The sequence below is a fragment of the Chrysemys picta genome, chromosome 4 (assembly GCF_011386835.1).
Source record: "Chrysemys picta bellii isolate R12L10 chromosome 4, ASM1138683v2, whole genome shotgun sequence".
Lineage (NCBI taxonomy): Eukaryota > Metazoa > Chordata > Testudines > Emydidae > Chrysemys > Chrysemys picta.
This window is the reverse complement of record NC_088794.1, coordinates 48352581-48380175: the sequence shown is the minus strand read 5'-3', so window position 1 is coordinate 48380175 and position 27595 is coordinate 48352581. Positions and strand designations below refer to the sequence as shown.

At 38.1% G+C, this 27595-nt stretch overlaps 1 protein-coding gene across 1 annotated transcript; it reads right to left on the bottom strand.

Moving 5' to 3' along the window:
- On the bottom strand, window positions 1-27595 carry CTR9 (CTR9 homolog, Paf1/RNA polymerase II complex component). The gene is made up of 25 exons (XM_005306562.4): window positions 27352-27595; window positions 25755-25853; window positions 23694-23933; window positions 23006-23123; window positions 21614-21703; window positions 18377-18525; window positions 15698-15805; window positions 15067-15174; window positions 14687-14923; window positions 13516-13605; window positions 13267-13395; window positions 12965-13148; window positions 12400-12488; window positions 11942-12127; window positions 11689-11776; window positions 11289-11437; window positions 8991-9107; window positions 8737-8882; window positions 5488-5559; window positions 3841-3976; window positions 3333-3473; window positions 2788-2942; window positions 2358-2454; window positions 1865-1977; window positions 1-1229 (listed from the first exon to the last, which is right to left on the bottom strand). Exons 1-25 carry the CDS (start codon window positions 27394-27396, stop codon window positions 785-787), a joined length of 3531 nt encoding a protein of 1176 aa, XP_005306619.1. The 5' UTR covers window positions 27397-27595; the 3' UTR covers window positions 1-784.

The window sequence follows — 27595 nt, the reverse complement described above, 5'->3', positions numbered from 1 at the left end:
GATGGTAGTAACTACTTTTTATTATTACAACAGTGGCAGATCTTTTCACTCTACCATATAAGAATACGGAAAGTTTTCTACATCTTTATTTTTCACCTGTCAACTTAATATATTTGCATATTATCTACATACCTGTAATGTTATTTCATAAACTTTTGTTTGAACCTGCATCTTTGTTGCTTTTTATTTATTTTTTTTAAATTGGTATATCAGGAAAACAAGCAGGCACAAGAAGGAAAACTTTTCAAAACTTAGGAGTTGCATCACAATAAACTTATCCTCTAACAGAGAGTAAAAAACGTCAGCATTGATCTCTATTCAGAATGACACAAAGAAATAAATACCCAAAGTTCTTTGTACCATTCAATAAGATCTCATGAAGACTGGCCTGTACCTTTTTTGCATGTAGAAACATGGAACAAAATACACCAGTTTTAACCAACTCTTTGAACTTGGTGTTTTTGTTCTGCAGCATTTACATACACCCCGCCCTCATTGTGTGAGTTTGTTACCACTCACTGTACAGCATCTGTGATCTTCAGCTATGTTAGCTTCAGTGTAAAAATACACCATATACAGCAACACAGAGAAATATCCATTAATGCCTAGTAATGTACAGCTTGATAGAAAAAAAAAAAAAGTCTCATGAAGCAAGTTTCACAACGGTTTTACTAAAACATTAAGCTTTCTTTAAATCAGTTTTCAAATATAAAAATTGGATTTTCCTCCTCATAACTGAAGTATATTTAAAAAACAATTTTTAAAAAATGGCTGTAATTTAAATCTAATCGCTGTCATCTGATCCACCTTCTGATCCATGTTCAGACCCCTCAATGTTGGATGCCTCTGGTTCAGATTCATTGCCAGACTCTCTGCCAGAGCCCTCGTTGTCAGATCCTCTATCAGAGTCTCTGTCTGAATCACCACTGCGAGAAGCTGGACGAGATTCATTCTCTGAGCCACCGGAGTGACTTCTTCCCGACTGTACAGAGTGGCTTCTTTGAGATTGCACAGACTCATTGTCAGACTGTTCTGAATCTGACCGTCTCTTCTTTCTGGCTGACCTGTCACTGTCAGAATCCTCATCAGATGGATGAGCACTGGACCTCCGTGGACTACCTACCTCACTACCAGACTTGTTTCTGTTATCTGAATCGCTGTCCGACATGATGCGTTTATTGCGCTGCTGTTCAGCATCATCAGAATCACTGTTGCTGTTCCTGGCATTTCTGTTTTTTAAAAAAAAGCAGTATAATCAATTATTAAAGCCGCAAGCATTGGCTTACTATGATCAAGCGAGAATCCTGGATTTCACAGAGATGTTGACACTTCCACTGAGAAGGAAGAGAAGAAAAGGACACTCAAATAATTCAGAGAGGAATATGGTATCTTGTATCATAGTGCAGTACTCATTATCTTCCCAAATGCAGTGGTTCCTAGTTTGGCTATGAAAAAGGGCATTTAGCAAATCTGTGTGGATCACCAAGGAAATACAGTAGAGAATGAAAGGTGAAACACAAAGAACCCATTTAGACTAACATGATAGTCCTGACTTGCTGAGATTGGTTTGTTAATTTGAGGAGTGTCAACTCTATAGTTATGTCAATTTAGATTTGGGACTAATATATACTTAGTTTTATTTTAATCATCATCTTCAAGCATGGGTTTGCAACCTGAGGGACTGGATATCAAAAGGGTCATGACCTGCCCTTTACATATTGCTCATTTAGAGAATGGTGTCAGTTAACTAGGAAGGGTTGTCCCAATATGGCAAAGGTTGAAAGCCAATCTCAGAGCTTTTTCCATCAGGTAAAAACTCAGCATTTGACTTTCAAAATGTACAAAAATCAATAAAGATTCATACCCATCATCAGCAATTTTGAGTTTATCCTCATCAGAAGAATCTTCACTAGATGAAATTATGGCTTTTGATTTGATCTTTCCCTTCATTGAAGGAGGCAGACGTTCTGGCTTGGCCTGTATGGGAAAAAATGCGAAGTAATATTGCTTGTTCACTGGAGTAAAACTGATATCAATAACTGAGAGCTTAAAGTACAACTGTTCTAACATAACAGATAGCTGTTAGAAATAAGTCTAGTTTTCTGCATCCACTTATAAATCATCTGGTTGGAATTTATGTTCTGATTTCAACATGGAAGTGGAGAGTTTCAGAAGCATCCCTGTAGCTACTGCTATATTAGTAGACATAAAAGAAGGGGACAGTATGATGCATGTTTGCTGCAGGAAGTATTTTCCATACTTCCCCCTACAGCGAATGTCACTTTACTGAATGCAGTCGCACTGTAATCTTCCAAATGTAAACAGGAACTATCAAGGCATTACACTTTTAAACTTACAGCCTTTTTCCTCTCTGCTTTGGGTGGACGTCGTTTTTTAGGTCTTGGGCCATTTTCATTTTCTTCATCATCAGTTCCATCATCTCCTTTCTGGGGTCTTAAACACAAAAATCAAGTCAGAATTAATATTTAATTCCTGCATAAACAGTGTCTTATTTCCAACAGTGTCAAATTATCAATGTGTTAACCTGACATTTCTTGTATTATAGGAATATGAACAGTTAGCATTTTGCTAACATTTACGTTTTATAATTGAGGTGTATGGTCATTTACAACGGGGAACTTTCTTTTTTAAAGAAAGTTGTTTGGGGAAAAAAAGCAAATCTACTTGGTCTTATTCTAACACCATTTACAGACTCTTTTGTAAGGTATACTCTAAACCGATACTACAGAGTTACAAAAAGAATCAAAAAGGTTTAAACTTCGTTACCTCCTCCTCTTTTTCTTCTTCCTCTCTCCATCTTCTTCTTCACCATCTTGTTCACTACCACTGCCTTTCCTCCTCTTTTTCTTTCTGGACACAGGCAGATCTTCGTCACTCTCATCATTGACAAACTCATCAAATTCTCCTCCTTTTCTGGAACGCTGCAATAAATTAAAAACCCACGCCATACCAGATTATTTGTAATCTGAAAACCAGTCAACATATGGAGACTATAAAACTTTTTACCGTAATGCCCCAACTGTCCCATTATCTGTACAGACTCAGCACTAAGAAGCTGGTTCTTAAGATGAATATTAGAATTTATAATTCCACTCGCTGCTGCTATTTGTTGGATAAAATATTTATTTTCGGTACTGTACTCTTGGAGCAATATATTAAATTTACTTTCCATCCCAAAAGTGTCTGCATGTCATTGATGAGCACTCTGTAATGCCCCACTAAATGTCAGGTGCTAATTAATACCGGTCTTAACTCTGGTCACAGAGTAACTCTAAATTATAGAAAAGTATGGAAAAAACTCCATTCTGTACCCTTCCGCCACCACGTTTCTTCTCCTTCGATCCTTCTACTTCTCCAGTGAACATCAAAATATTCTTGGTCTTCTCCACATATTGGGCTCTTTGTTCCAGAAGTTTCTTCTGTTCTTCTTTCTCTCGGAGACGTTTTTCTTCCTGAAAGAATCAGAGCAAACTGACCATTATCAGGACCCTGCACTGGAGGCATGGAGAAGCAGCTACTGCTAGTGTAGTTTATAGATCACAGTGACTATGGATGGCTTGGGGGGGAGGGGTGCGTGTGTGTGTGTGAATTCTGTTCTCCCAGATATCACTTTCACCTTTCCTTCCCCAAAGCCTGAATGAACAAGCTCCATAGAGGAAACAATTTCACCCCTTTTTACATATCCCTAAATTTTCAACCCCCTCTTTAAGTGCTTACATTAAAAAATTCATATTGAATATTACCTCCTGAACAGTTTCTAGGTATCAACACCTGTTGACAAGCACATTTAAAACACAGAGTACTACAGGGAATATAAACCTGTTCTTTAAGCAGTTTTTGGCGGAGCAACTCCTTTTCTTGTTCTTGCTTGGCACGCAGTTCTCTCTCTTCTTCATCCTGCTTGCGTGCACGAGCCACATGATACTGAGCTTGGCTCAGTAAATCAGAGCATTGCCTATAACAGTCAATGTTTTCAATTAAAGGAAAGTAAGTTTCTAGGCACATCCTACATGCTAGAAGGAGACAGTTCTAAAAAGAACCTACATCACAATACTAAATTTGTCCATACCACTGAACAAAATACAAGCCATCAAAAGTAACGTAACAACTGAAGTGTTTAAATAATTCTATACTCAACATAGATTTTTCCTTTTAAAATCCATTACAGTGGTATGACTTTTACTTCAGTTTATTATTCATCTTCTGAGACATATGGATTTTCTAGCTAGCTTTTTAAATTTAAGCCTGAGGAACATGTTTCCACACCGAATACTACTCAAAAGCTGCCTTGTTTGTTAAAAAGTTTAGCTACTTCAGTAAGAAAAAATCCTTAATATAAAGAGGAAGAGTCTTGAATTCAGCCGTGCAGCTCCACAAATACCCCTTACAAAAGCACCTTGTATTTAAACAGCTGTAATTAATGAACCTAATCCAAAAATATATTCAGAAGTTAAGATTGTATGTTCAGGACTCAGATTTTTTAAACTGATTTAGGGCTAAATCTCAAGGTGATTTAGGCACATTAGAGCCTAAATTCCATCGACTATCAATGGGATTTAAGCTCTCAAGTGCCCTAAATCACATTTGAAAATGAGATTTAGGCTCCTAACTCAATCAGACATGGTAACGCTGAGTGCAGTCCTGTCTAAAAATCTGGGCTTAAGTGCTCAAACATCAGGAAATGAAGTAGTAAGTGCTCTCAGCTCAATCCCCTTGTAAAGTAGTGTTCATTGTGAAGTGACCTTTAATATGTTCACAAATAGTTTCTCAAATACAATGCAAAATATTTTTCTGCCCACAATTTCAGACATACCTATAACTTCTATCGGTACTGTGGTCTGCACATGACAATCTGTGAAAAGCCTGAATTTGTAAGATGTGCAAAGAATAAAGCCGAGTTTTTTCATTCAATGTGCATCTTACAGATATCTGTTTACTGCACACCTAAGCAAGATGGGCTCATATGCACAGTACTATATTATTTAACTTGGAGCACTGGTAAAAACAGCTAAGAAGCTGCATCCAAAGTACTGCATGAACTCATTTTGAAGTCCTAACAACTCTTCAAATAACTGGTTTCACCAGAGCACTTCTTAGTGAAAGGTAGTTAGCTGCCAGATTTCATCTTTCTGATCCCAAGCCCCCTTAAAAAAAAAAAGGCCAAAAATTATTTTGAAGGGAAAAATGGTTGCCATTAAAAAACCCACAACACATTTTCACAACGTTTTGCTCAAGCTTACAAACAAATATTCCACCAGAGGGCAGACACCAGGCCTGGCGAGTTCTAACCTCTCAGCAGCAAATTTTGGAAAATTATGAGCAACTGAAAAAATGAAATTCTAATGAAAATGCTCACACAGCCTTATCTATAGTTATCACTATTCCCCCCATAATAACAAACCGACAGCTGAGTTTAGTTCTGGAAAATACTCTGTTTTAATCAGAAAAAAAAGGAATAATTTTTACCTGGCTTCAGTAGCAGCAAGAGCCAAATCAAATCTCATTTTATCTCCTACTTTACTTAAATAACTGAAGTATCTGGAGGGAAAATGAAAAATAAAAACAGATTGAAATAGTGACATTTCATCTTATATTCCCTGTTTTGTTTTACTTAAACACTCCATTGCAATTTAAGTCTGATATCCATAAAATAAACATTCTTAAAATGATCCCTACAATTATTATTGCTCTTTTCCACCTTTAATCCAAAAAGGTCATAAAACACTTTACAGGCTTTGTGTAAGGACTGATTCACTCAGCGTGTAGAAATGTTTAAAATAGAACATGACAGTCTTCTAATGCTGCTGACACTATCAAACTGTTTACAAGTAGTATGAAAAAAAAAAACTTCAGCCAATTGAAACCACTGGGAAAATGTAGGTAAATAGAAATTTGGCTGTGATAACTCAGATGAACACCCTAACAATTGCAAAAAAAAAAAAAAAAAGATAGCATCTTTTCAGCACAGTTGGCTTGGTTCGATTCTATTTTAAAGTACTCAAACAGAACCACATCTAACAATCAAGTCTTAGATCTTTTTAATTTAAAAATGAATGCTTAGAACTCCCATTAATAGAGGGTCAAATACAAATTCTCTATTTGCTTCTATACTGGAGGCAGGCCTAGTTTCTAGACACAGATGTGTCAGGTAATTCCTATGTATTGTAATTCTCACACAGAAAGAAACTGATGTCTCAGAAAGAGAGCGCTCTGTTGGAGACAGCCTTGAAAATAATCTCTCCCCTGCTTACAGATCAGTCTTGCCCTAGCTTTCCCAGGAATCTCAGTATCTGCTTCTGCTGCACCTGCATAACCCAGTCCTGCTACCCTGCCATCCGTAGCCTCTGCTGATGACATCAACAGGAGGGAGTCTTTAAAACCCTGCTCCACTGGCTCCTGACTATGTTTTTGGGACTAGTCACACTTATCTGTTTTCATTCTACTTTGGACTGGGGTGACCATTGAAACTGCAGTGAGAAAGGGAGGAAATAGAAAAATATATATATATTTTTTCCTGCTAGAACTCTACCCTGACCCAATTTACATGTTCTCGACAAAGCACAGATTTCAGAAGATGCAGGAACACAAGTGAGTGAGGATAGATCTAGAGACCTTTAGAGGTTTTGAGGTCCATAGGTATAGCTTCTGGAAGGCATGCAATAGAGAAAGACTTCCCAACCCCCTCAAAAGAGAAATCCTTGCTTGCAGATTGAGAAGTTGTCTAGGTTTACTTGGTTCTGCCTCAGCACAGAGGGCTGGGCTTCATGACTTGGGAGGTCCCTTCCAGCCCTACCTTTCTATGATTGAGAGGATTTCTAGAGTAGAACTTTTTTTCTGTGCTAGACTGACCTAGCATTCTACTGCAAAGAAAATGAAAAAAATGTGTTTTTTTTTTAAATGAGATACAAGATTCAGATTCCACCCTCAAGTTTATCCTGACAGACATTCAGCAGCAAAAATGAAATGCATTGGAAGTCTGAATTCCCCCAGATTGGGGCATAAACTCCACTTAAAAAAAAAAATCTGGCTAATTTATGGGTAATCCTAGAAGGACCATAATACTTTAGTGAGTACAGACAAGCAGGATAATTTAAATTCCACACAAATTCTGACAAATTCAGTTATGTAATGCAAGCCATTTTCCTCAAGAGATTACAGACTTCTCTTACAGGATTTCTAAATGGAAATTTGTTTGACTGGATTTTTGTATTACAGCATGCAATACAATTTTGAATTGATTGCTTGTATAAATAAAAGTTTTTTTTTTATTTTTAATTTGTGAGCAAAATAATTAGAAGCCTTTATCCTGAGGAAGTGTTTTGGTCAATACTAGGAGCAAGATATTTCTGGGCATGAATAAGGAAATAGGGCAAAAGGGCTCAGAGGAAGTAAATTCCTGCTATAATAGAAGTTTGAAAAGGAACATCTACTAGGCAACTTTGCCTCGCATTTCAGAATTATGCTTAAGTATATAAAGCAAATGACAGCAATATCAGCCTGGATGCACAAACTGTTTGGAAGTATATCAGAATCCCTCATGCCGATATGACTGGCTGACCTTCTTCTAGTTGGTCTGACTGAGAAAACTCAATGGCAATTGATTAGTAACTATGAATGAGATCAGAATTAGAGATGTCCAGTGGCAAAGCGAAGCCAGGACTAGTAAAAAAAGTACTCAATTTGTAACGTTGGTTGATACCTGTAACCAAATCGCTATCTACATAAACTTCTCACTTCTGTAACTGAACAAGTCACTTTGATAGGTATACAGCTCAAAAGTGAAGAATCACACTGCGGTTTGTTCAAGCAAACAAAAAAGTAAAAGTTTGCCTGCCACACAGTGTTTTGGAATTTAAGGTAAACTACTCCTTGAGATCTATCACTGGAGTAGGTTGGCAGGTAACCAGGATATAAAACAAATGACTTCATCCAAGATTTTACAACCAGAGTCTGCATCAGGAAAGTGGGCAGGAAGAAAAGAACGCTGTGGAAGGCCAGCATTAGTTACCAAGGGACTGAATTAAGCCTTAATTTCTATGGCATGTTCAACTGATTATGCTCACAAGTGCTGACAGTTTGATTAATCTAATTACACTTAGTTCTCTTTATTAAAAATGTACAGTTTGTAAGGTAACTTATGAAGTCTGATTAATTAAGAGACCTTGAACAAGCTCATGAAATGGCTCCAAAGCTGTAGTTTTGTTTGTTTTGTTTTTTATTTTCACAATTTCTGCTTTGGTTGAAAATTTTAACCAAAATTATTATTTTCAGTTAGTGAATAGCAGTTTGTGATAGGATTTCCCCGTCCCCTTCAATTGTGCTCTTCTCCCACCAGAATGAACTACAGAAGGTGGAGACATAAAACAAAAACCGAACTTCTTTGGAGATTAACTCATTAGCTTATCAGGACATATGACATCAAAATTGGATTTGGAGCAAAGATTGGCAGGGCTCCATTTTTTCAAGCTTAAGCTCTCTACATCTGATGTTTTTCAACCAGGAATGTTGAGAGAGATGTAACTTTTTTTTTTTTTTTTAAAGCACACAAGATTTTTACAGAAGACACTTTCACTCGTATCAAAATTGGAGTTTAAGATACACACTGAGTATTTTCTAGAAGAAAGTATTTTCTTTAACAACATAACTAGGTAAAACATACTATAGCAATTAAAAAAAAAAGGCATAAACACTTCTTTTTTTACTGCATATTGTTACCTGTGGGCTAACTCCAGTTCTTTCACAGCATTTAGTACTTCCTTCAGGTTACTTTTTTCATCTTTCAGGACAGAGGTGGCTAGCCTCTGTAGCACTAGAGCCACATTAAACATAAGGACTGTATCACTGGGTGCTACATGTCTAGCCTGTGAATGAAATGCACATCTTTTAAATTGCAGAAAGTTATCAATGACATATGGATGGTAAGCAATTAAATGTACCTTAAGAACTGCAATATACATACATATTTTTACCTTCAGCAAAGTCTGTTTGCATTCCTGTAATTTGCCACATTTGAAGAGTGCTCGGGCCAAGTACAACAATACTTCAGTATTCTGATGCTTATAGAACTTTCTGAGGCAGTTTTCATACTGAAATGGAGAGATCAAATTACTAAAAAAAGAGATAGTGGAGTTTTAAAGAACTCTTGTAGCGGTTTTGTATTGCAGACAATTCCAAGTAACTTGGGTTCTATTCATGAAATAGAATATTTCATGATTATTATTTTTGTTTTAAATAATTACATCATATTGCGTGGCTCTCTTCCACTTTGTTTACTGTATACCATTCGGAGTTCCCAGTTAATGTAAAAACTTGTAGGTCCCTCAGGACTCCTGCAAGTCCTTAGCTTAATACAATAGGATCCTACGCATTTTGGAATGGACAACATTGTAAGCACGTACCATTCATTTACAGCAGTGGTTGGTTGTCTGGGGGTACACTGAGGTCTTCCGGGAGTACATCAACTCATATAGATATTTGCCTGGTTTTACAACAGGCTACATAAAAAGCACTAGCGAAGTCAGTACTAACTTAAAATTTCATACAGTGACTTGTTTTATAATCCTCTATAGTAGACAATGTTTTCACCACTCATGCTGAAATGTAAGTGCAGTATTTATATTCCAATAATTTTATTTTATTATATGGTAAAAATGAAAAAGTAAGCAATTTTCCAGTAATAGTGTGCTGTGACACTTTTGTATTTTTATGTCTGATTTTGTAAGCAGGTAGTTTTTTAAGTGAGGTGAAACTTAGGGTAGGCAAGACAAATCAGAATCCTGAAAGGGTACAGTAGTCTGGAAAGGTTGAGAATCACTGATTTACAGTAATCAGGGTAGGGGTACAAATTGTGCAAGAAAAGGAATTGTTGTAATAAACATGTTCATTTAAGTTATGAAATTTGAAATTCCCATTTTCTCTCTCTCTATTCATGTATATGTATTGCTAGCATAACCTGAAATATACTTGATGTACCTCTTTTACCCCCCTCCCCCGCTCCTTCACTATAATTTCTGAGGAAAAAGAACAGTCAGTTTTAATAAATGCCTATCAAGCTAGTTCTATTTGGATACGATCTTTTGATCTCCCTGTGCTTTGCAGTGGAGGAACTCTTTGCTATGCTGCTCTTAAGTTTTGCATTCTTTTCTGCTCGTCAGAAGGATACGGGTAAGTGACCCCCCCCAGTTTGTCCCTGGAGTTCTAATACTCATAGAATACCTGCAAAAATGTTGAAGTAAGGTTTCTATTAAGATTTTTGTCCCAAACAATGCAATTGGCTGTTACAATAGACTTGCGACTTCACTTTCATATAGTATAATTTGACTCCTATTGCTATCAAATAGTTTTATCAGTAGTTTCAAAGGAGGAGTGTATCTAGTAGGTTTTTTTACGGCATATTAACTATGAAACCATATGGCATCGCTGTTTCTTGTAATGTTTTTATAGCCATTCTGAAGCTCCTAGGTGTGTTTATTCTAAGGCCCATGTACACACAATTTAAGGAGGGTTCTATTTCCATGTCTCTAATAATGTTTTTTTGTTTGTTCTGAGCTTGTCTCCAAAATATCATTCAGTTGAATTTTGCTTGTTTTTGTTATTTTAAGTTTGACTCGTAGGGCACACGTTTTACAGTAACAGTTTTCTAGCGGATGGATGTTTCTTTGGAAACAATTTTGTTTAGGCCATAGTTTACCAGACCCCAGTACAAAAGGCATTTTCTCTCAATTATTTAGTATGACTCTTGAGTTTGTGGATTCGACCAAAATAGTTGGTAGGATCAACTATGTGTGTGTTGAAAGGGCGATGATGAAGTTATAAACGTTTTCTTGGTAGTTTTGAAAGTGTGTTATATACACGTAAGTAGTCACTCTGGGCCATGATTACAAAACTTTGCCATGAAGGAAAGACAGCAAATTGTACTTATCTACTTCAGTAAGGTTCTCTTATAAATGACAAAGTGACTGTGTTGACTGAACTACACACAATCAAAAATGCCTCCTATTTATATCTTAACTCTACTTAGGACAGCATAGAAAAGATAAATGTACAAGTTGATAGATCCTTTGTTACTCTTGTCCACAGCTAGCAGTTCACTTCTAAATCTAGACATAACCAGGCAGCTAAAAGGACTTCTATTTTATTTTGAATAAGACCATAATTTGTTAAAACAGAATATTATTCAGAATAGCTGAAGCTGCTAGCAACGACCTCTAGCTATTCCTTTGCTACCTCATTCCAATATTTTAAATGGTTCAACTTATAGAGGTTACCATCTGCACAGCACTGATGTACTGCTTCTGTTCTACGTAGATGTGTGCCAAATTCAGCCACACATCACTGATATCTGCTGTTGCCTCTCTCACTTGGGCAAAAACGTCACGAGCCTCACGGAAATATCCTTTGTGTGCCAATACAGCTCCTAAAGGGAAAGTTAAATGTACAGTGTAAGCTTCCAGGTCTAAATACTATAAAAGTTACCAGAATGTTAACAGAAAATGGAGACAATTAGCTGCATGATATAGACAGACATTCCTCCAGAGATCAGTAATGTACAGTCCCTGCAAAAAAACCAAAAATGCTTGAAATGCTCTACAGATTATATACTAAAAGAGCTAAATCCAAGAACCACCACTAGTAAACTACTAAAGGGAATTTAAGTATAATAATCACCTATGCCATTAGCAGCATACAAATTCTTTGGATCATTTCTAAGTACTTGCTTGTAGATTGCTAGTGCACGATCTTGATGGCGCTTTTCCTACAAACGTGAGTAAGAAAAAGATCAATCAATCATTCATCTGTTTGGTGACAGTGCACCTAATATTTTACAACTGATGAATTTGCCATACAACATAAAATACTTGCGCCAGGGAGGTCAAAGGTTAATGGCATACCAATGCACTTCAACAGATGTGAAATTTACCTTCTCTCTATCCCTGGTGGGCTGATGCAAAGTTTGCAACCAGACATTACCAAGAGCCAGCATGGAGTAAGTGTCATTTTGCGTGGATGGTTGTTTCAATATCCTTTCAAATTTCTTCTGTCCTGGACCCCACTCTTGTTTAGCCAAGTGAAGATTACCAATTAAAGACCAAGCATCTGGATGGTCCTGAAACAAACTCCATTGTAAGTAACTTAAGGACTGCTTTCACTTATCTGTGTTAGACATCTAAATACAAGCCTTAATCATTGTATTACACGTGTATTATATGGAAATAAACTACATTTTTATATATAGAAAACAGAGCAGAGGAAGTTAACCAGAAGAAAGGACTACTTTGAATAACTTGCATACATTCATAAAAAAAGAGAAAGACAGTAATCCAGTGAATCCAATTTGAAATTTTAGTTCTAAATTAAATATTTAAGAGTCTCACTAACCTGATTTATTTGAAGTGCTTCTTTAAACCAATCAGAAGCCTCATAAAAATTGCCTTTATCTCTAGCCATAGCTCCTAAGCGCAAATAGCCTAAAAACAGAAAATGATTTTACATAATCAGCTCAAATAGAATAAATTAGGTCAGGCATGGATTTCACAAACTGTTTTTTTCCTGATACGTTTAGGTTATCTAGCAATTAAATATATTCTATATTTTTATTTCTATATATGGACACACACTACATATGATTTTTATTTAAATGCTGGAGAATATCTTTTGAGTTGGAAAGCTTATTCTATCTCTGACTATATCTTGTGTAAGTGTTAATTAAAATAGTTAAAATTTGAAAACTCTGATTTGACTTATGAGCTATGCACCGAATAGAAGAAAGAAAATTTCAAAAGAAAGCAGGATACATCGGTTACACAAGACAATCGCTCAGCTTCCTGAAGTCTGTCATAAAACAAAAATCTCAAACAATACAAAGGGGCAGATGAGGGCCTCACTACAAAAAAATCTTTCAGTTTGAAGAGGATTGTTGAACCAAAATAGAAGAATTTCTTACAGTCAACATAGTTAGGATGTTCTCTTAAAATGTTTTTATATAGCTTTTCTGCTTCATGGAATTCACACATTGCCTCATATAATCTTGCCAGATTATAGGACGTTGTTACTGAGATAGCATTGTAGTAATGCTCATCATGTTCAGCTTCTGCCTTAGCACGATCCAGAGATGCCAAAAAGTATTTCTAAGGACAAAATAAAGAGAGAGGAACAGAATGCTTGGATGATTAAATTATTTAAACTCAGACTCTGGATAATTTCTTAAAATTAGGTTATTTAAAAAGTAGTAATGTGGTTTAGTACCTTTGCTTCACCTAGGTTTCCAAGCCTAAAATGGAGAGCACCCACATTATTCAAAATCTCTGGTGGGACATCAGCCTGCACTTTCTCCTGAAGGATGCGTGTTGCTGTTCCATAGGCTGAGAGGGCACCCTGTGCAATTGTAAGATTGAAGAGGTGGGGAGGAAGTAGCAGGATGAGTTCTATGCATCACTTTGTAACTTAAACCAAGTGTATACGTTATACAATGTCTCCATTTTACAGCATTAATACCTGTATGTCAGTCTGCTCAAGGATTTGCGCTAGTTCAATCCACGCTTCTACGTCATCTGGATACTGTTCTGTGACTTTCTTCAAGTGACCCTGAGAAAAACCAAACATTACTTATGCACTCAAAAGATTAATATAAACTGTCAAAAAAGGCACCCGAGTTGGGTTTTCAACGTGTTTAGGCTTGAAAGCAGTACATTTCTCTTCTGTAAAGATATAAAACCTCAAATGTATGCATATGACTGAGCATGTTAGGCAACAAAGCCAACCTAGTTCATCATCACTTAACTCAACACCATCTATTCCCCTCCCTCCCCCCCCCCACATTTAGTAAGATATGGGGAAAGCCCTTAGGGTTCTAAATATTCAGGAGGAATACAAACTTCTTCAAAACTACCACATTCAAATAACTGAGAAATTAGCAGACTGATTTGCCATGAAACTTATTTTCAGTTCAGTCCCAATCTTATGCTTGTCTGTTTTCATTAAAGCTCAGCGCTGGGAAATGTCTGTGTTCCCTACCAAAAAGATAGTATGTCATGACAGAGAGGTATTCTATACTGTTAAATTACTGATCAGTAAACCAAACCATGTTAACACACTGCCATTCAAAACGTGAGGGAAAAGCAGTGCTGACTAAATGCAAAGAAAATCAGTAGGAAAAGATCTAAGCATCAGAAAGAGTAAACAGACTTAAATTTTAAAAAATGTTGTATTAATATGTGACAATGTCCTTTTAGAATGTTAAACTGGGAGGACAAGAATATTCCCAGAAATGTGATCATCAAGTTGTCATTTACAGGCAAATCACCTTTTTTGTGCAGAGGAAAACAAGTGTTTTTCCATATGCAACAGAAAACAGAATGGTTTTGTTAGCTTTGGTTAACAGGTCTCGTAGTGTGGTCCCACTTCTGTTCAGATGACATTACCTCCTCTGCAGTTAATAACATCTGCCATTCGGAAAAGTGATTGACCTACTAAAACTATCACACACACAGTTCTATTTTCACAGCAAAGTAAACCTGATTTTTAGTGATACCATAACTCAGATTTTCAGGGACAAATTTTACCCTTGGATGCATGAATGAGGCATCAGCTGGAGTGACATACATTCAAGGTCATCAAACACGTAATACTGAGATCCAAAGTTCAGCAAATAAATATTTGAACATACTTTTGCAATATCTCGTTTGTCTTGGTCTTCTGAAGCAGCATAAAGAGATCCAAGGATTTTCATAGTCTCATAATTGTTAGGGTAGGCTTTCAAAACTTTTTCAAAGCATTGTGATGCATTCTCCTTGTCCCCCCGATAAATGTACATTTGACCCAATCCAAAAAATGGTAATACAAAAGAGGATGAGGCAAACTGTGTGGCTTGGTAGTAGTACTGGAAAGCTTGGTCATAATCTTCCTAATTTAAAAAAAAATGAGAAAAAAAAGCAGATGGATTATTTTCTTAGAGTTCTGTTTAGTTTTTTAAAAATGTTGAATACATTTGAATATTACAATGTCCTAAATGTAATCTAGAAGAGGATTTTTTAAAATTCATTCTACCTGTACGTGAAAAGACCGGGCCAGCTGGTAGCAACTCTCTGCCTGCATAGCTTCAACTTCTGTATTATGGAAAGCATGGAGAGCCAAGTGCTGGACTTTACCATAATCCTGAATGATGAAAATAAAACTCAGTTTGAAAAATCCCAACCCATTTATGGTGAAGTTTATACATTTCTGAAACATCAGGCCTGGACTGATTAATGCAGACAAACATAAGCAATAGAATTTGGTAAGTTAACATCAGTAGATTTAGTTTTACAAGTTACTGTTCTTTTCTCTATACCCCAGTTTTAAAAGTAGCAGAAAATAAATGTCTTCAGGAAACATAGGTAGGTTTAAATTAAGAAAAAAGTGTGTGCGCTTTCTTGGCAGTCTTGAGAAAAAAGTAATAAGGGATTTTAAAATTGAAACTTTACACTTGTCTGCCTATAATAAAAAATTTATTCTTACCCTTTGGCCTTATGAAAGTCACACGATGGGTAAAACTTATTCTTTTAACAGCTGTACTTTAATACCTTTCGAAATGCAGGACTTAAAATGATTTTTGGAAGGCAGAAGCAGTAATGAGTTTGACACTGGAGCGGTTACTGTTCAGAAGGTTATGGAATTTTACATTCATGTATTTTCTTACCTTTTTGAAGAAGAAGTGATTAGCCAAGTGGTTCAGCACCATTGGGTTACTGGGATCAATTGTGTAAGCTCTAGAAAGGAGTTGAACACCGTTTTTGATAGAATCAGCCTAGATGAAATATTGATAGATATTAGCACTATATTTCAACGTATTTCCTCAATATAACATCTTCAGAGCTATTCTTCTCACAAGTCCCAGGAACTGTGGCTCAGAAGGGCCTTCCCATTGATGGCCAGAAGCAGCATCAGGACAGACAGAGCTCCAGCCAGAACCTCTTTTCTCCCCCCCAGATTCACAACAGAGAGTAATGGGCCCTTTCATGGGTGGGAGAAAGGGGAACAGGACTTCCTGAGGTGGAGGTTTCCCCCTACCTCCTCACAGATCCTCTCATGACTGGACTTCCTCAGCCCACTATGGTACCTTTCCTCACACTCAACTACCTTGTTCCTATTTACTCCCCCACGCAGCCCCAACATTCCCTTTCATCCCCACTCTGGCCACAATTACTAAAAGAAGAAACACCATGTATGCTCATCCTCATCTTGATTATTTTGTAATATGTTGTACCCCTTTTCCCACACTATAGGTTTCTCTCTCTAATGCACAAGCTCTGGCCATGTGTTCCTATGCCTTTGTACAGCAACTAGCACACTGGAGCTCCAATCTCAACTAGGGACTTTGAGCACTACTACACTATAAAATATTAGATAAGCATTTGCTTTTTATAGTCTGCCTTTTAAAAAATAAACATCATTCCCTTCCAAGGGGATCTCTTAATTTGCAATAATTTAGTTTTCCTGAATACTAACCCAAACTGCAAGTCAGAACCCATGACAAGTACAGTAACTTGCAAGCTGGCACAAATGTGAAATTGTCACAGGGAAGAAATCTTATCTCTAATTCTATTTTCTGCTCTGTCATTGACTCAATGTATAATTTCTGGCAACTCTACATCTCAGTTTAGCCATCATAAGGGTAAAATACCCAACTGAAAGGATTAATATTCATGAAATGCTTTACGATCAGATGGAAGGTGCAATAGAAGTGAAAGTGTTTTACAGTCCAAAAATATATAGGGCTTTTCCAAAGCTATCATAGTAATATCCCTGTGAACTTAGTTTAATGAATCATTTATGATCTCAGGTTTTAGAACTTTTTGGTTTGGTTCTAGAATTTTAGCAATGTAAATTCTCTCATTTCCATATATGTTTATTTATACTGTACATAAAGTTAAATGTGCAAATGCAGGTTTGAAAGGATGCAAAAGGAAAAACCACACAGAAATAGAATTACTATTTGTATTTTCAATGCACTCTACATGAGGCTACATCTTAAATTTATATGAAAGCTAGAAACAATGCAGAAGGTGGTCACCTATTTAGTAAGTAGGGTGTCCAATAGAGAGCAAGGCCTGGACTACACTCTAAAAGTTCTATTAGCATAACTATGTTGGCAAAGAGTGTAATTTTTACTGATGCTGTTATTTGGGTAAAAGCCCTTGTGTAGATGCATGTATACCACTTTAGCTCGTTTTGCTTTGCCAAAATGGAATAATCAGTACATGCAGTTCTACCAGTGTAAAAGTGTATCAACACAGGTTTCAAAAGTTTTTTTTCCTCTTACTTAATTGGCCTCTCAGAGTTGGTAAGACAACTCCCACCTTTTCATGCTCTCTGTATGTGTGTGTGTGTTCCACATATAATGTTCCATTCTATGAATCCGAAGAAGTGGGCTGTAGCCCACGAAAGCTTATGCTCAAATAAATTTGTTAGTCTTTAAGGTGCCACAAGTACTCCTGTTCTTTTATCAACACAGGAGGGTTTTGCCAATATGGTTAAAGTGGCAAACCTTTTACTGTGGACAAGTTCCATGTGACACCTGTACTCTTGAATCTACACTAGTTACATGCAAACTTCAGACAGATGTTAAGGTGTTGGTTTGGACTTATGAAGTCTGAATAGCCTGGGATCAGGCCACCTGAGAGACTGCCTTTCTTACCAAGATACTCTGCTACAACTGCAATCAGTGGAGACACAGACAGTAGATTACTCCTTGATACAATGGTGAGGGGGCTACTCGTATGGCATTCTCCCTAAAGTGTCCTTCTATATCAGACCAATTTGACTTGAGATATGCAGACTTTCAGAGGATGGTAAAGGACTTGTTTTTAATGCCTGGCCTTTAAAGAGGGTAAGGGAAGAATGCAACACTGGCCAATGTGTTGCAGAGTTATTTGTATTTAGAGGGGCTGCTTATTGAAGGTGGTGAACTGATTAAAGTTCCACAATTAAGGACAAATTTCAAACCATTAGCAATGTACTCAGACTGCGTACATGGGCACAGTTTATTATTCTATGTTAAATAAATAAATACACACATATATATTTAATTTAGTCACTATAGTTTTGAATTCATATCACTTAGTGTACATATCACTTTTTAGAGCCACTTCTATTTAATAAGCGCACGAGAGATTAGCATTATTTAATTTGCACTCTTCATAACTATTCAGAATTGCAATACCATGATTCAGTAAATAAGAGTAAGTGATTCAGTGATTATTAAAGATATATAAAATTAAAAAAAAACAAAATGATTTTCAGACTGTTGTGAGGCTCACTGTTTAACTAGAAACCCAATACAGCACTTCACATTCTCCCCATCCCAGCTCACACCCACCTCTTTGTTATTGAGCTCTAGAACAGCCAATCCAACCAAAGCCCCTACACATTTCGAATTGAGCTCCAGAGCCCTGCTGAATGCCAGACGAGCTTTTTCCAACTTGTTCAGTTTCACGAAGCAATGGCCCATGCCTAATCGAACCTCAGCTAGGAAACAAAAGCAAGTCATTCAGAATGTCAAAAATCAAAACTTTTTACATGTATGTTTTTTACTCTAAACAGTGAGCTGATACAGGATTGATATCTTTATTACTTGATTCACACTGTATTTAGAGATGGTTATAAACAAGGCCCCGGGCTCAGTGGAAAAGCTGATATTAATAGTGTGGTAAGGCCCCTGGTTTCTACTCTATTCCAGTGGAGCAGGCTTCTACTTTCGAAGTAGTTTCAGATAATTTTTTTCATTAAATGAAATATGAAAGATTAGTGCAGTCAGTGTAACATTTATGCTTATTTAATATCACTTTTAATCTATTCCTAATAATTTTTCATTGTGCTGCAGAATGACATTTAGAAAGAACAGTATTACAGAATTGTCAAGCAGGAAAGCTGGAGGTTTGATCAGCTAGAAAGGGAACAGTTTTGGTACCTCGGCAAGGGTATGAGATGGTTTGGGATTGTGGGATAAGCAATTAAGCAAGTTGTTTCTTCTGAAATGATTAGAAGTGAAAAGGTTAACAAAGGCTGCTTAAATCAGCATCCATTGGTATCAAAGTTCTTACACAGTTCAACATAAAGGGAGCAGTTCACACTACAGACATTGTTTCAGGCTGCCTGCAGACTCAGGAATAAACAGCCACATTTGTTTACAGTCATTTCACATTTAGAAGTTTTCCTTGTAAGCAATTAAAAAAAAGTTTCTAAGAAAAACAGGCACTTCAATTTCTGAGTACAACTCTGCAGCAAGGAGTGGATTCTGCAGCTAATCCATAGCTACAGAATCAAAGGTTACATGTGGCCCTAATTCAGGGGTTCTCAAACTGGGGGTCGGGACCCCTCAAGGGGTTGAGAGGTTATTACATGAGGGGTCGCGAGCTGTCAGCCTCCACCCCAAACCCTGCTTTGCCTCCAGCATTTATAATGGTGTTAAATATGTAAACAAGTGTTTTTAATTCAGAAGGGGGGGGGGTCACACTCAGAGGCTTGCTATGTGAAAGGGGGCACCAGTACAATAGTTTGAGAACCACTGCCCTAATTATAACTCATGTTTAGGAGAGAAAATGGCCAAGTAGCTCATGTAGGTGTACCCCATCTTTCAGTGTTTTATAACACTTATTCCTCTCTTAAAGGAATGTGCGACACCCTCTTCAAGTACTTCCTTAATTTCTAAACACTGCATATATAACTTCTGCTGCCTCTGGTAGTTTCTGCAGAATTTTAATAAGAAAAATCCCATACTATACAATGAATGATCAGCTCATCAGATATTTTTGTATCATTTGATACATCTTAGATAAATTTGACTCATACATCATTTGTTTTGTTCAGAGTTCTGTGAGGTCTCCATTTACCTCTGTCTAACTTCATATTCAAAAAGCTTAGAGCTAGTTTCTGTAATCCTTTTTGAACAATTGTCTTGATTCGGACATCCCTTTTGTACTTTCTGCACTTCTTTAATGGCTTTTTAAAAATCTATTGGTCAGACATGCATGAAATACTATTCTGAACTTGGTCTCCTTAAGGTAGGTCTACTCTTTGAACTGGAAGCATAAATCTCAGCTCAAGGAAATATACCTGCACCGGCTCTCCTTGAGCTAGCATACTAGAAATGGGGTGTAGCCACTTTGGTGTGCGCCACTAGTCACGCCGAGTACATACTTGTCTGAGATGCTAGGCACATACTCAAGGTGGCTGGCCCCTCCCACTGGCATAGCTATGCTCTTTTTGAGGTGCGCACTAGCTCAAATCATAGCCAGCGAAAGTATGGCCAATACTCGGATATCTACCCCAAACGTATTCATTTGATCCTCACCCAAACCAATTTTACATTCAACACACACACACACACACACACTTCAACCAAACCATGGGAACAGCCACTGGTAGTAAGATGGCTCCTCAACATGCCAGCCTCTTCATAGGACACCAAGCAGAAGAATTTCTGGACAAATGCACCATGAAACCAATGATATACTGGAGATACACTGATGATATTTTCATCTTCAGGACAGAGGACCTAGACTTCCTCAGATTTCCACCACAACTTCAACCATCCCCATCCATCCATCCTACAGACAACTATACACAATAAACCCACAGATCGCACTTATCTTCACAGAGACAGTAACCCCCCCAAACACACCCAGAAATCTGTTATCTACAGACAGGCACTCGGAGTCTCCTCAGAGCATATTCTGTGGTAAGTCTGGGATATACACTAACACATTTAAGACTGCCTTCATCAGACATGGACATTCCACCAGAGAAGTACATCACATCATGGAACAGGCCACCCAAATACCCCAAGAGAACCTGTTTCAATACAGGAAAAATATCCTCCAACTTCACACCTCTATTTGTCACCTTCTACTCCACACTGGAACCCCTATGAGGTATCATAAAACAATCACAACCCATACTCAATGGGGACCACATCCTGAAAAAAAAAATCTCTCTCAAACTACCTCTTCTGGCCTTCAAACAACCCACTAAACCTCACTATCAGAAGCAAGCTCCTCACAGACCAAAACCACACCAACAGATGCAAAACTTGTACACATATTTACACTGCTATGATGACCAATACCCCCCACACACCTTTCAAGATACATGGATCCTACACATGCCTATCACCACATGCATACCTCATCCAGTGCACTAAATGCCCAAATAACGCGTTAACTACCTATGCTAAACAATCTGTTCTGCATTATATTTAGTTCTGACACAGAGTACCTTTTCCAGACCTGAAGAAGAGCTCTGTGTAACTCAAAAGCTTATCCAATAAAACAAAATTACCTCTGACCCACCTTGTCTCTCTAATATCCTGGGACCAACATGACTACAATAATACGGCAGACATACTCTTAGTCATTTACTCAGTTAGCAGCTATTACAGAGCCAGCAGAAAGCAGATCTGTCCTATAAGAATAAGAATTTAATTTGTGACAGCGTGGATTGGAAAAAAGGAATTATAATAAAGCCCATTTTCTAACTGCAGGAATTATAAGGACCAGTTTTAGGTTTAAACAACTTAGTAAGATCGCTTCAGTAGCAAAGATTTTCTATGCCTTACCTGGACAACCTGGGTTGGTTCGCAGTGCTTTTTTGTAGTAGGCAAGGGCTCCTCTATAATCTTTCTTGTTGAACGAAATGCATGCTTTACCTATTACAACGAACAAGTTACAGAAGTTGCTAGAGGTCTGCTATTTTGACCTTTTCAGTAGTTAGTGCCAGAATAAATGGAATTAGTGAAAGCTTGGATGCTGTCAGGAACATTCATTTGATTATAACTGCTTTGTGGGTCTTGATGCCAAGCCTACAAGTGTCAAGTATCTCAGAAAATAAAATTAATAAAGGGCAACAGGAAACCAAAGTAAGGTTTTAAAATAATTTTTAAATAAACGTTCATTTTCCTTTCTTGGTTAGGAAGTTTGGATGAAAATTGCCCTAAGCTTCACTCTAGAATACTGACTGAAGGGGTTACTGCTTGCTGACTCTTCACTACTGAAAGTGTTCCGACCACAATAAGAGTACACAGCACCGCTAGTGTCAGCAAGAAAAGACTAGTAAGTAAGGTGGACTGTCCCCTTTTAGAGTAAAGGGTCTGCCCAACCTGTGCCTCACTCAGCTCTCCTCCCCAAATGTGACTAAATCGGGTAGGTCATGTGACATCAGTCTAAATCAGTCACAGGCCTAGGAATAAAAGAGAAGCCTCCAGAGAGCCAAAGGAGGAGAGAGTGAGCAGACAGCTTGAAGGAGGCATACTTGCTTAATGAAAGTCGAACTGTGCACCTGCCTGTTGGCCCTTCAGCCTACTGATCTTTCACACCACTGGGGGAAAGGACAGGATTAAAGAGGCCAGCTCAAAAGCTGAGTGGTGCAGCCAGCCTGAGTTCTCAGAACAGACCCTAGGAGGGCTGTGAGACTCCTGACGTATGGAGGGGTAGCTTATGGGGACACTCATACAGAAGCCTAGAAGGAGGGCTGTAGGAACCTTGAATCAAGGGGAACAAGGACTTGATTTCAGGGGATAAAAACTAAATTGATACACTAAAAGAGACATATTCAACATACATGACCTCTCACAGAGGAATCTCAATTTAAAATATTTTAACCTGGGAGTTGCTTCATATAAGAGCCAGACAAAGGGGGAAGAAGAGGTAGCACATCTGCAGGATCAAGCCATACTACAAGGGTGGACATGTACATAACCACACAGGCATTAGCATACAGTTGTTGATAATGCCCCACCACCACAGCTTTCCTTTCTGCAGGCACTTCTTGAATCCATCTCAGAATCTTAAATGTGTATTACCCCAAGACAGAGATCTCCCTTCTTTATTGCAAGGCCCACATATGTCTCTACTTACGAGAATTGGGACAGACTGAGAACATGCATTTTCTACAAGTCCTAAACAGAGATGGAGAGACTGGGTTTTTGCAGAGATATTCACAAAATTCTTACCAAGGAGGGCTGGAATATTATTTGGAGACTGGTTGAGCACAAAATGAAACTGGGCATCAGCCTGGTCCATTTTATCACCCTCCAGCAGACAGAAGCAGGCTCTTCCCAACAAGTGATTCTAGATGAGAAACAGATTTCTAAGATATTATTCTTTGCATTTTTATACAAATACTATGATTTTGTATTTAGGTTTTTCTTAAAAAAGTTATAAAAATTAAACTAAAGGAGAGAGTGCTAATGTACTACTTTAAACCTCATTTTGGTATTTTATGATGAATTTGATTCTCCTGCATCAAGGCCTGTGAGCCACAATTAATTTCTACAAATCACATACCACCAAAGTAGGAAGGTATATTGAGCAAAATGTTTAGGCCAACACACAGGCATAGTTACATCACGACGCTTGAGCTAGAACCACTTTTATTCTAGGCAGTGCTACACAAGTGCCAATTTAATCCAAACATTTGTGAAATCAGTAGTGTAACACATACTAATGAGGTTGTAAGGGCTTGCCCATCAGTGGCTACCTTCCCTTTAGGGTACAATAATTAGGTATCTGCTTCCTTTCAAAAAATGTACTTTGAATCCGGAGTTGGAATATGGATACAATAACAAAGTTACAAACTAAGTTTAATGACACAGTTTATAGCTATGATTCTTTGTATAAATGGACTCAATCTTTTTTTACCTGATCATACATGATAATTTTGTCAGCCATAGTATACAGCAGGGTAGCTTGTGTAATGAGCTCCTTCTTGTTGTCTTTATTCTTTTCCTTCCGTGCTTGCTGTACATAGTATGCTGCCAGAGTATCCAAGCATGTCATCTGATCTTTTTCATGATCTCTATAATCCAAGTTACCATCTATTCGTGCAGCTTCCAACAGTTTCACAAAATCTTCTGTTTTTCCTTGTTTGTAATATTCCAACTATAAAAGCAAACGACATTTTAAATACTACATTTATAGCTATTCCACCATGATATTTTTTTCCAGTTAAACTGCAGATATTCACTTACATACACCTCTACCCCGATATAACGCGACCAGATATAACACGAATTCTGATATAATGCAGTAAAGCAGTGCTCCGGGAGGGCAGGGCTGCGCACTCCAGCGGATCAAAGCAAGTTCAATATAACGCAGTTTCACCTATAATGCGGTAAGGTTTTTTGGCTCCCGAGGACAGCATTATATCGAGGTAGAGGTGTAGTAATGTAACATGTTTCAATATAGCTCCTTGAGTACTTTTTCTTAGTACAAGATCTTTCCACTGATTAATTACATACACAAGTACCGCGGTTGTTAGAGCAGGTACTCTGCTGCCCACAATAATTCATTCATTCAGACACACACATGAAAAATTATTCAAAGACGAAATTGTTGGACAGTACACAAGTGATCTGCTACTCCTGTCCAAAATAGCTCTGGGATCCTTAAGTGTTCAACTGGACAACCAAAGACTAAGCAAAACAAAAAAAGTCAGTTTGAAGCCTGCCTGCAATGCAACACGTCTGAGACTACAGAATCTACTAGTAGTGTACGGTAGTCAGAAGAGGGTGAGCATCCTCATGTAGGACTTCATCCCCACAACCTTCTGGTACAGAAGTGAGCATCCTACCAGTCAGGCTGTTATCATTCCAATTTCAGTCATTCATTCATTCATTTTCTCTCTCTCTCTCACACACAGGTTATACATTAGGAAGAATACAGTAACCAAACATTCATGTCAGTTACAGCAAATAAGGTCTTTTAATCAAAATGGAATTTTAGTTTACACAGAAAATGTCCAGGATACCAAATTTCAACTATACTTACACTGCTAAATATCAGTACACCAAGACAGTATAAACATCAAACAAGAGTTTTACACATTCAAAATTGAAATAGCACATAAAATACTGGGAGGGTTAATTTTATTTATGAGAAGAAAGTGAAATAATTATTCTAGGAAGCAATAAGGTTTCTTCTATTAAAATGGAAGAGAGACATATTTGATTATGCAGCCATGGAAAAAGCTATATCTAAACTGGATTGCCAAATGCGATATAACATCTTACATTTACAGTGTTCTAAAATACACTACATACTTTTGGAAAACACCTTTGGAAATTTAGCCAAAGCATACACAAGTTGAACTTTACAAGGAAAGAGTTCAGACCATTCAATCCTAAAATTCTATGTTGTTGATTCTTTTCACATTCATAGTCTCTTATGGCCTTTTCTCTCCATTCACTCTTTTCTTATTTATCAAAGCACTTCCCTGGGAACTGTTCAGATCTCCCTTCCAGACAGCATAAGCTTGATATGGTAGTTACGTGAATATTGCTAGCACTGATCTTGCCTCATTATGATGCATAGCCTAGGTAGTAACTTCTGTGTTACTAAATTAAGAGGGATTTTTTAATAAGCACAATCGAAGAGACAATTTTATTTTTCTCGATTCACCAATGTATTTTTCCCCACTATATTTGAACACCCTTTTATCAGGACAATGTTTTTTACTTTCAAATACCGAAGTTAAAACAAAATGAATGAAGTGTGCAATTTTTAAATATAGTAATAGAAGTAGCCAAAAATGGTATCATTTAATTACAAACCTCAAGTTGTAGAGCCTCTATTGATATCTGCAATATCAAAATTGATGTAAGAAATATCAAGCCCACAATTAGTGACCTAGAAGAATAATTTAATTTCTTCTGCTAACAAATGCAATATAGTAGAAATTAATTTATTTGCATAAATACTGACCGCTAAAGCAATCCATATGTGCAGCTGAGTATGTTCCTGTTTCAGGATACTTATAACTTCATCCCCCTCCGGTAACTGATCGAAGTCAAGCTCAATGACCTAAAAGCAACAATAATATTCATGTTAAGTGTTAACTCATGTTATCTACTTCTTTAAAGTTCCATTTACAATATTATAATAGAAACTCAACAGAAACCCTAATCCTCACTCTCTCCAGCATGCCAGAAATTAGATTAGACAACCTACAAGAGTCTGGATTGTTCACTTGAAGAGGTTTTCCCCACAACCACCCTCCGAATAGGGTGACCAGACAGCAAGTGTGAAAAATCGGGATGGGGGTGGGGGGGTAATAGGAGCCTCTATAAGAAAAAGACCCCAAAATCAGGACTGTCCCTATAAAATCGGGACATCTGATCACCCTACCCCCGAACAACATAGAAAGTAAATATCTATGGGGTTGGGAGCAAATACTGTCCTCAGAGCACTAATGGCCACAGCTGTCAACAGAAACTGAACATATTTCAGAGAGCAGAATATAATCCATTTTTTTGCAGTCTATGGGCAAAGGGAGAAAAGAATAAATCTGTCCTATTATTTATACAAGACTGACAATGTGCTCAGCAACGTAGAAGACATAAAATGAGTCTCTCTCAAAGAGGTTATGATCCAGAATACAGACATATGAAAGAAATGATCCAGTGGTTAAGATGGCAAGTTTCAAACATAGTAACAGCTAATTGCAGTGAAAGATTTTTTTAAACAAGTATGTGTAAGAAGTATCTAGTAACAGAATATAACTGCTTCACCAGTTTAATAACTCATCTTCATACAAGTTTTGAACCAATATAAGTTTTAAATTGATTTAATTATACTCATGTAAACACCTGTGTGGCACTCTTAAATCTATATATCCCTATTGTCAGTTTAGTTTATGTTGGCAAGGAACCCCCTTAACTCAACTTGATATAAATCAGCTTTAAACTGAATTAGGAGTGTCCACACAAGGTTTTCGACCGATTTAACTAAGCTGACTTTAAAACACACTTTTAGCTAAGCTGGTGTGATTTTGTACATAGACAACATGAAGTTTAACCACTCCATACTACAGCTGGATAGCACATGGCCAAATGAAAGTTACTAGTCATCAAAGGAGTTCGGACTAAGCACCTTAGTGTCTTTGTAAGAGGCTTACATTTTTATTATTGAAGGTTATCTTGGGGGAACTAGGCCATCATCCTCTTCCTTGTGATGTGTGTGTGAAAACAACCACCACAACGTGCGGCCGGCCGAGGCCCCGGGGCTGCATTTCCTAACAGCAGCTTTCCTCCCCATGAAAACAGGCACAATCCCGCTGGACCCCAAGGGGGGAGCGACAGACCGGGGGGGGGGGGGGGGGAGTTCAGCGGAGTGAGGACGGCTCACAAGGCCCGTGGGTGTGAGTGTGTGTGTGTGTGTGGGGGGGGGGGTATCAGAGTTATGAGGCCACTACACACTCACTCACTCCTGGGGCCCCCCGCACAGCCCCGGGGCCCCGCCCACTGCCAAGGGACGGGAGGGGAAGGAACCAGGCCCGGGGCCAAGGCCGGGTCCCCCTCACCTCGTCAGTGTCCCGGAGGGGGATCTCGATCGAGCCGCGCGACATGGTGCTGCTGGCGCTGGCCCCAGCCCGACCGCTTCAGCCTGGTGGTGCTGCCGCTGCGAGCTCCGGGGCGGCCGGCAGCCTCTGCCTCGCTCGGCTCCCGTCGCCCCGCGCACCCAACCCCCGTCACAAACACGCCCTTTGACCCCGGAAGGGCTCCGGCGAAAACGGCCCAACTTCAGCCCGCCTCCCCCGAGACCCC

Excerpts from the sequence above, each read along its gene's own strand:
- CTR9 (XM_005306562.4), bottom strand. The coding sequence starts at position 27,396 with ATGTCGCGCGGCTCGATCGAGATCCCCCTCCGGGACACTGACGAG. Across the intron at positions 21,704-23,005 it reads TAATATTCCAGCCCTCCTTG|GTAAAGCATGCATTTCGTTC; the intron begins GTAAGAATTTTG and ends TCGTTGTAATAG. Across the intron at positions 13,396-13,515 it reads TTGAGCAGACTGACATACAG|GGTGCCCTCTCAGCCTATGG; the intron begins GTATTAATGCTG and ends ACAATTGCACAG.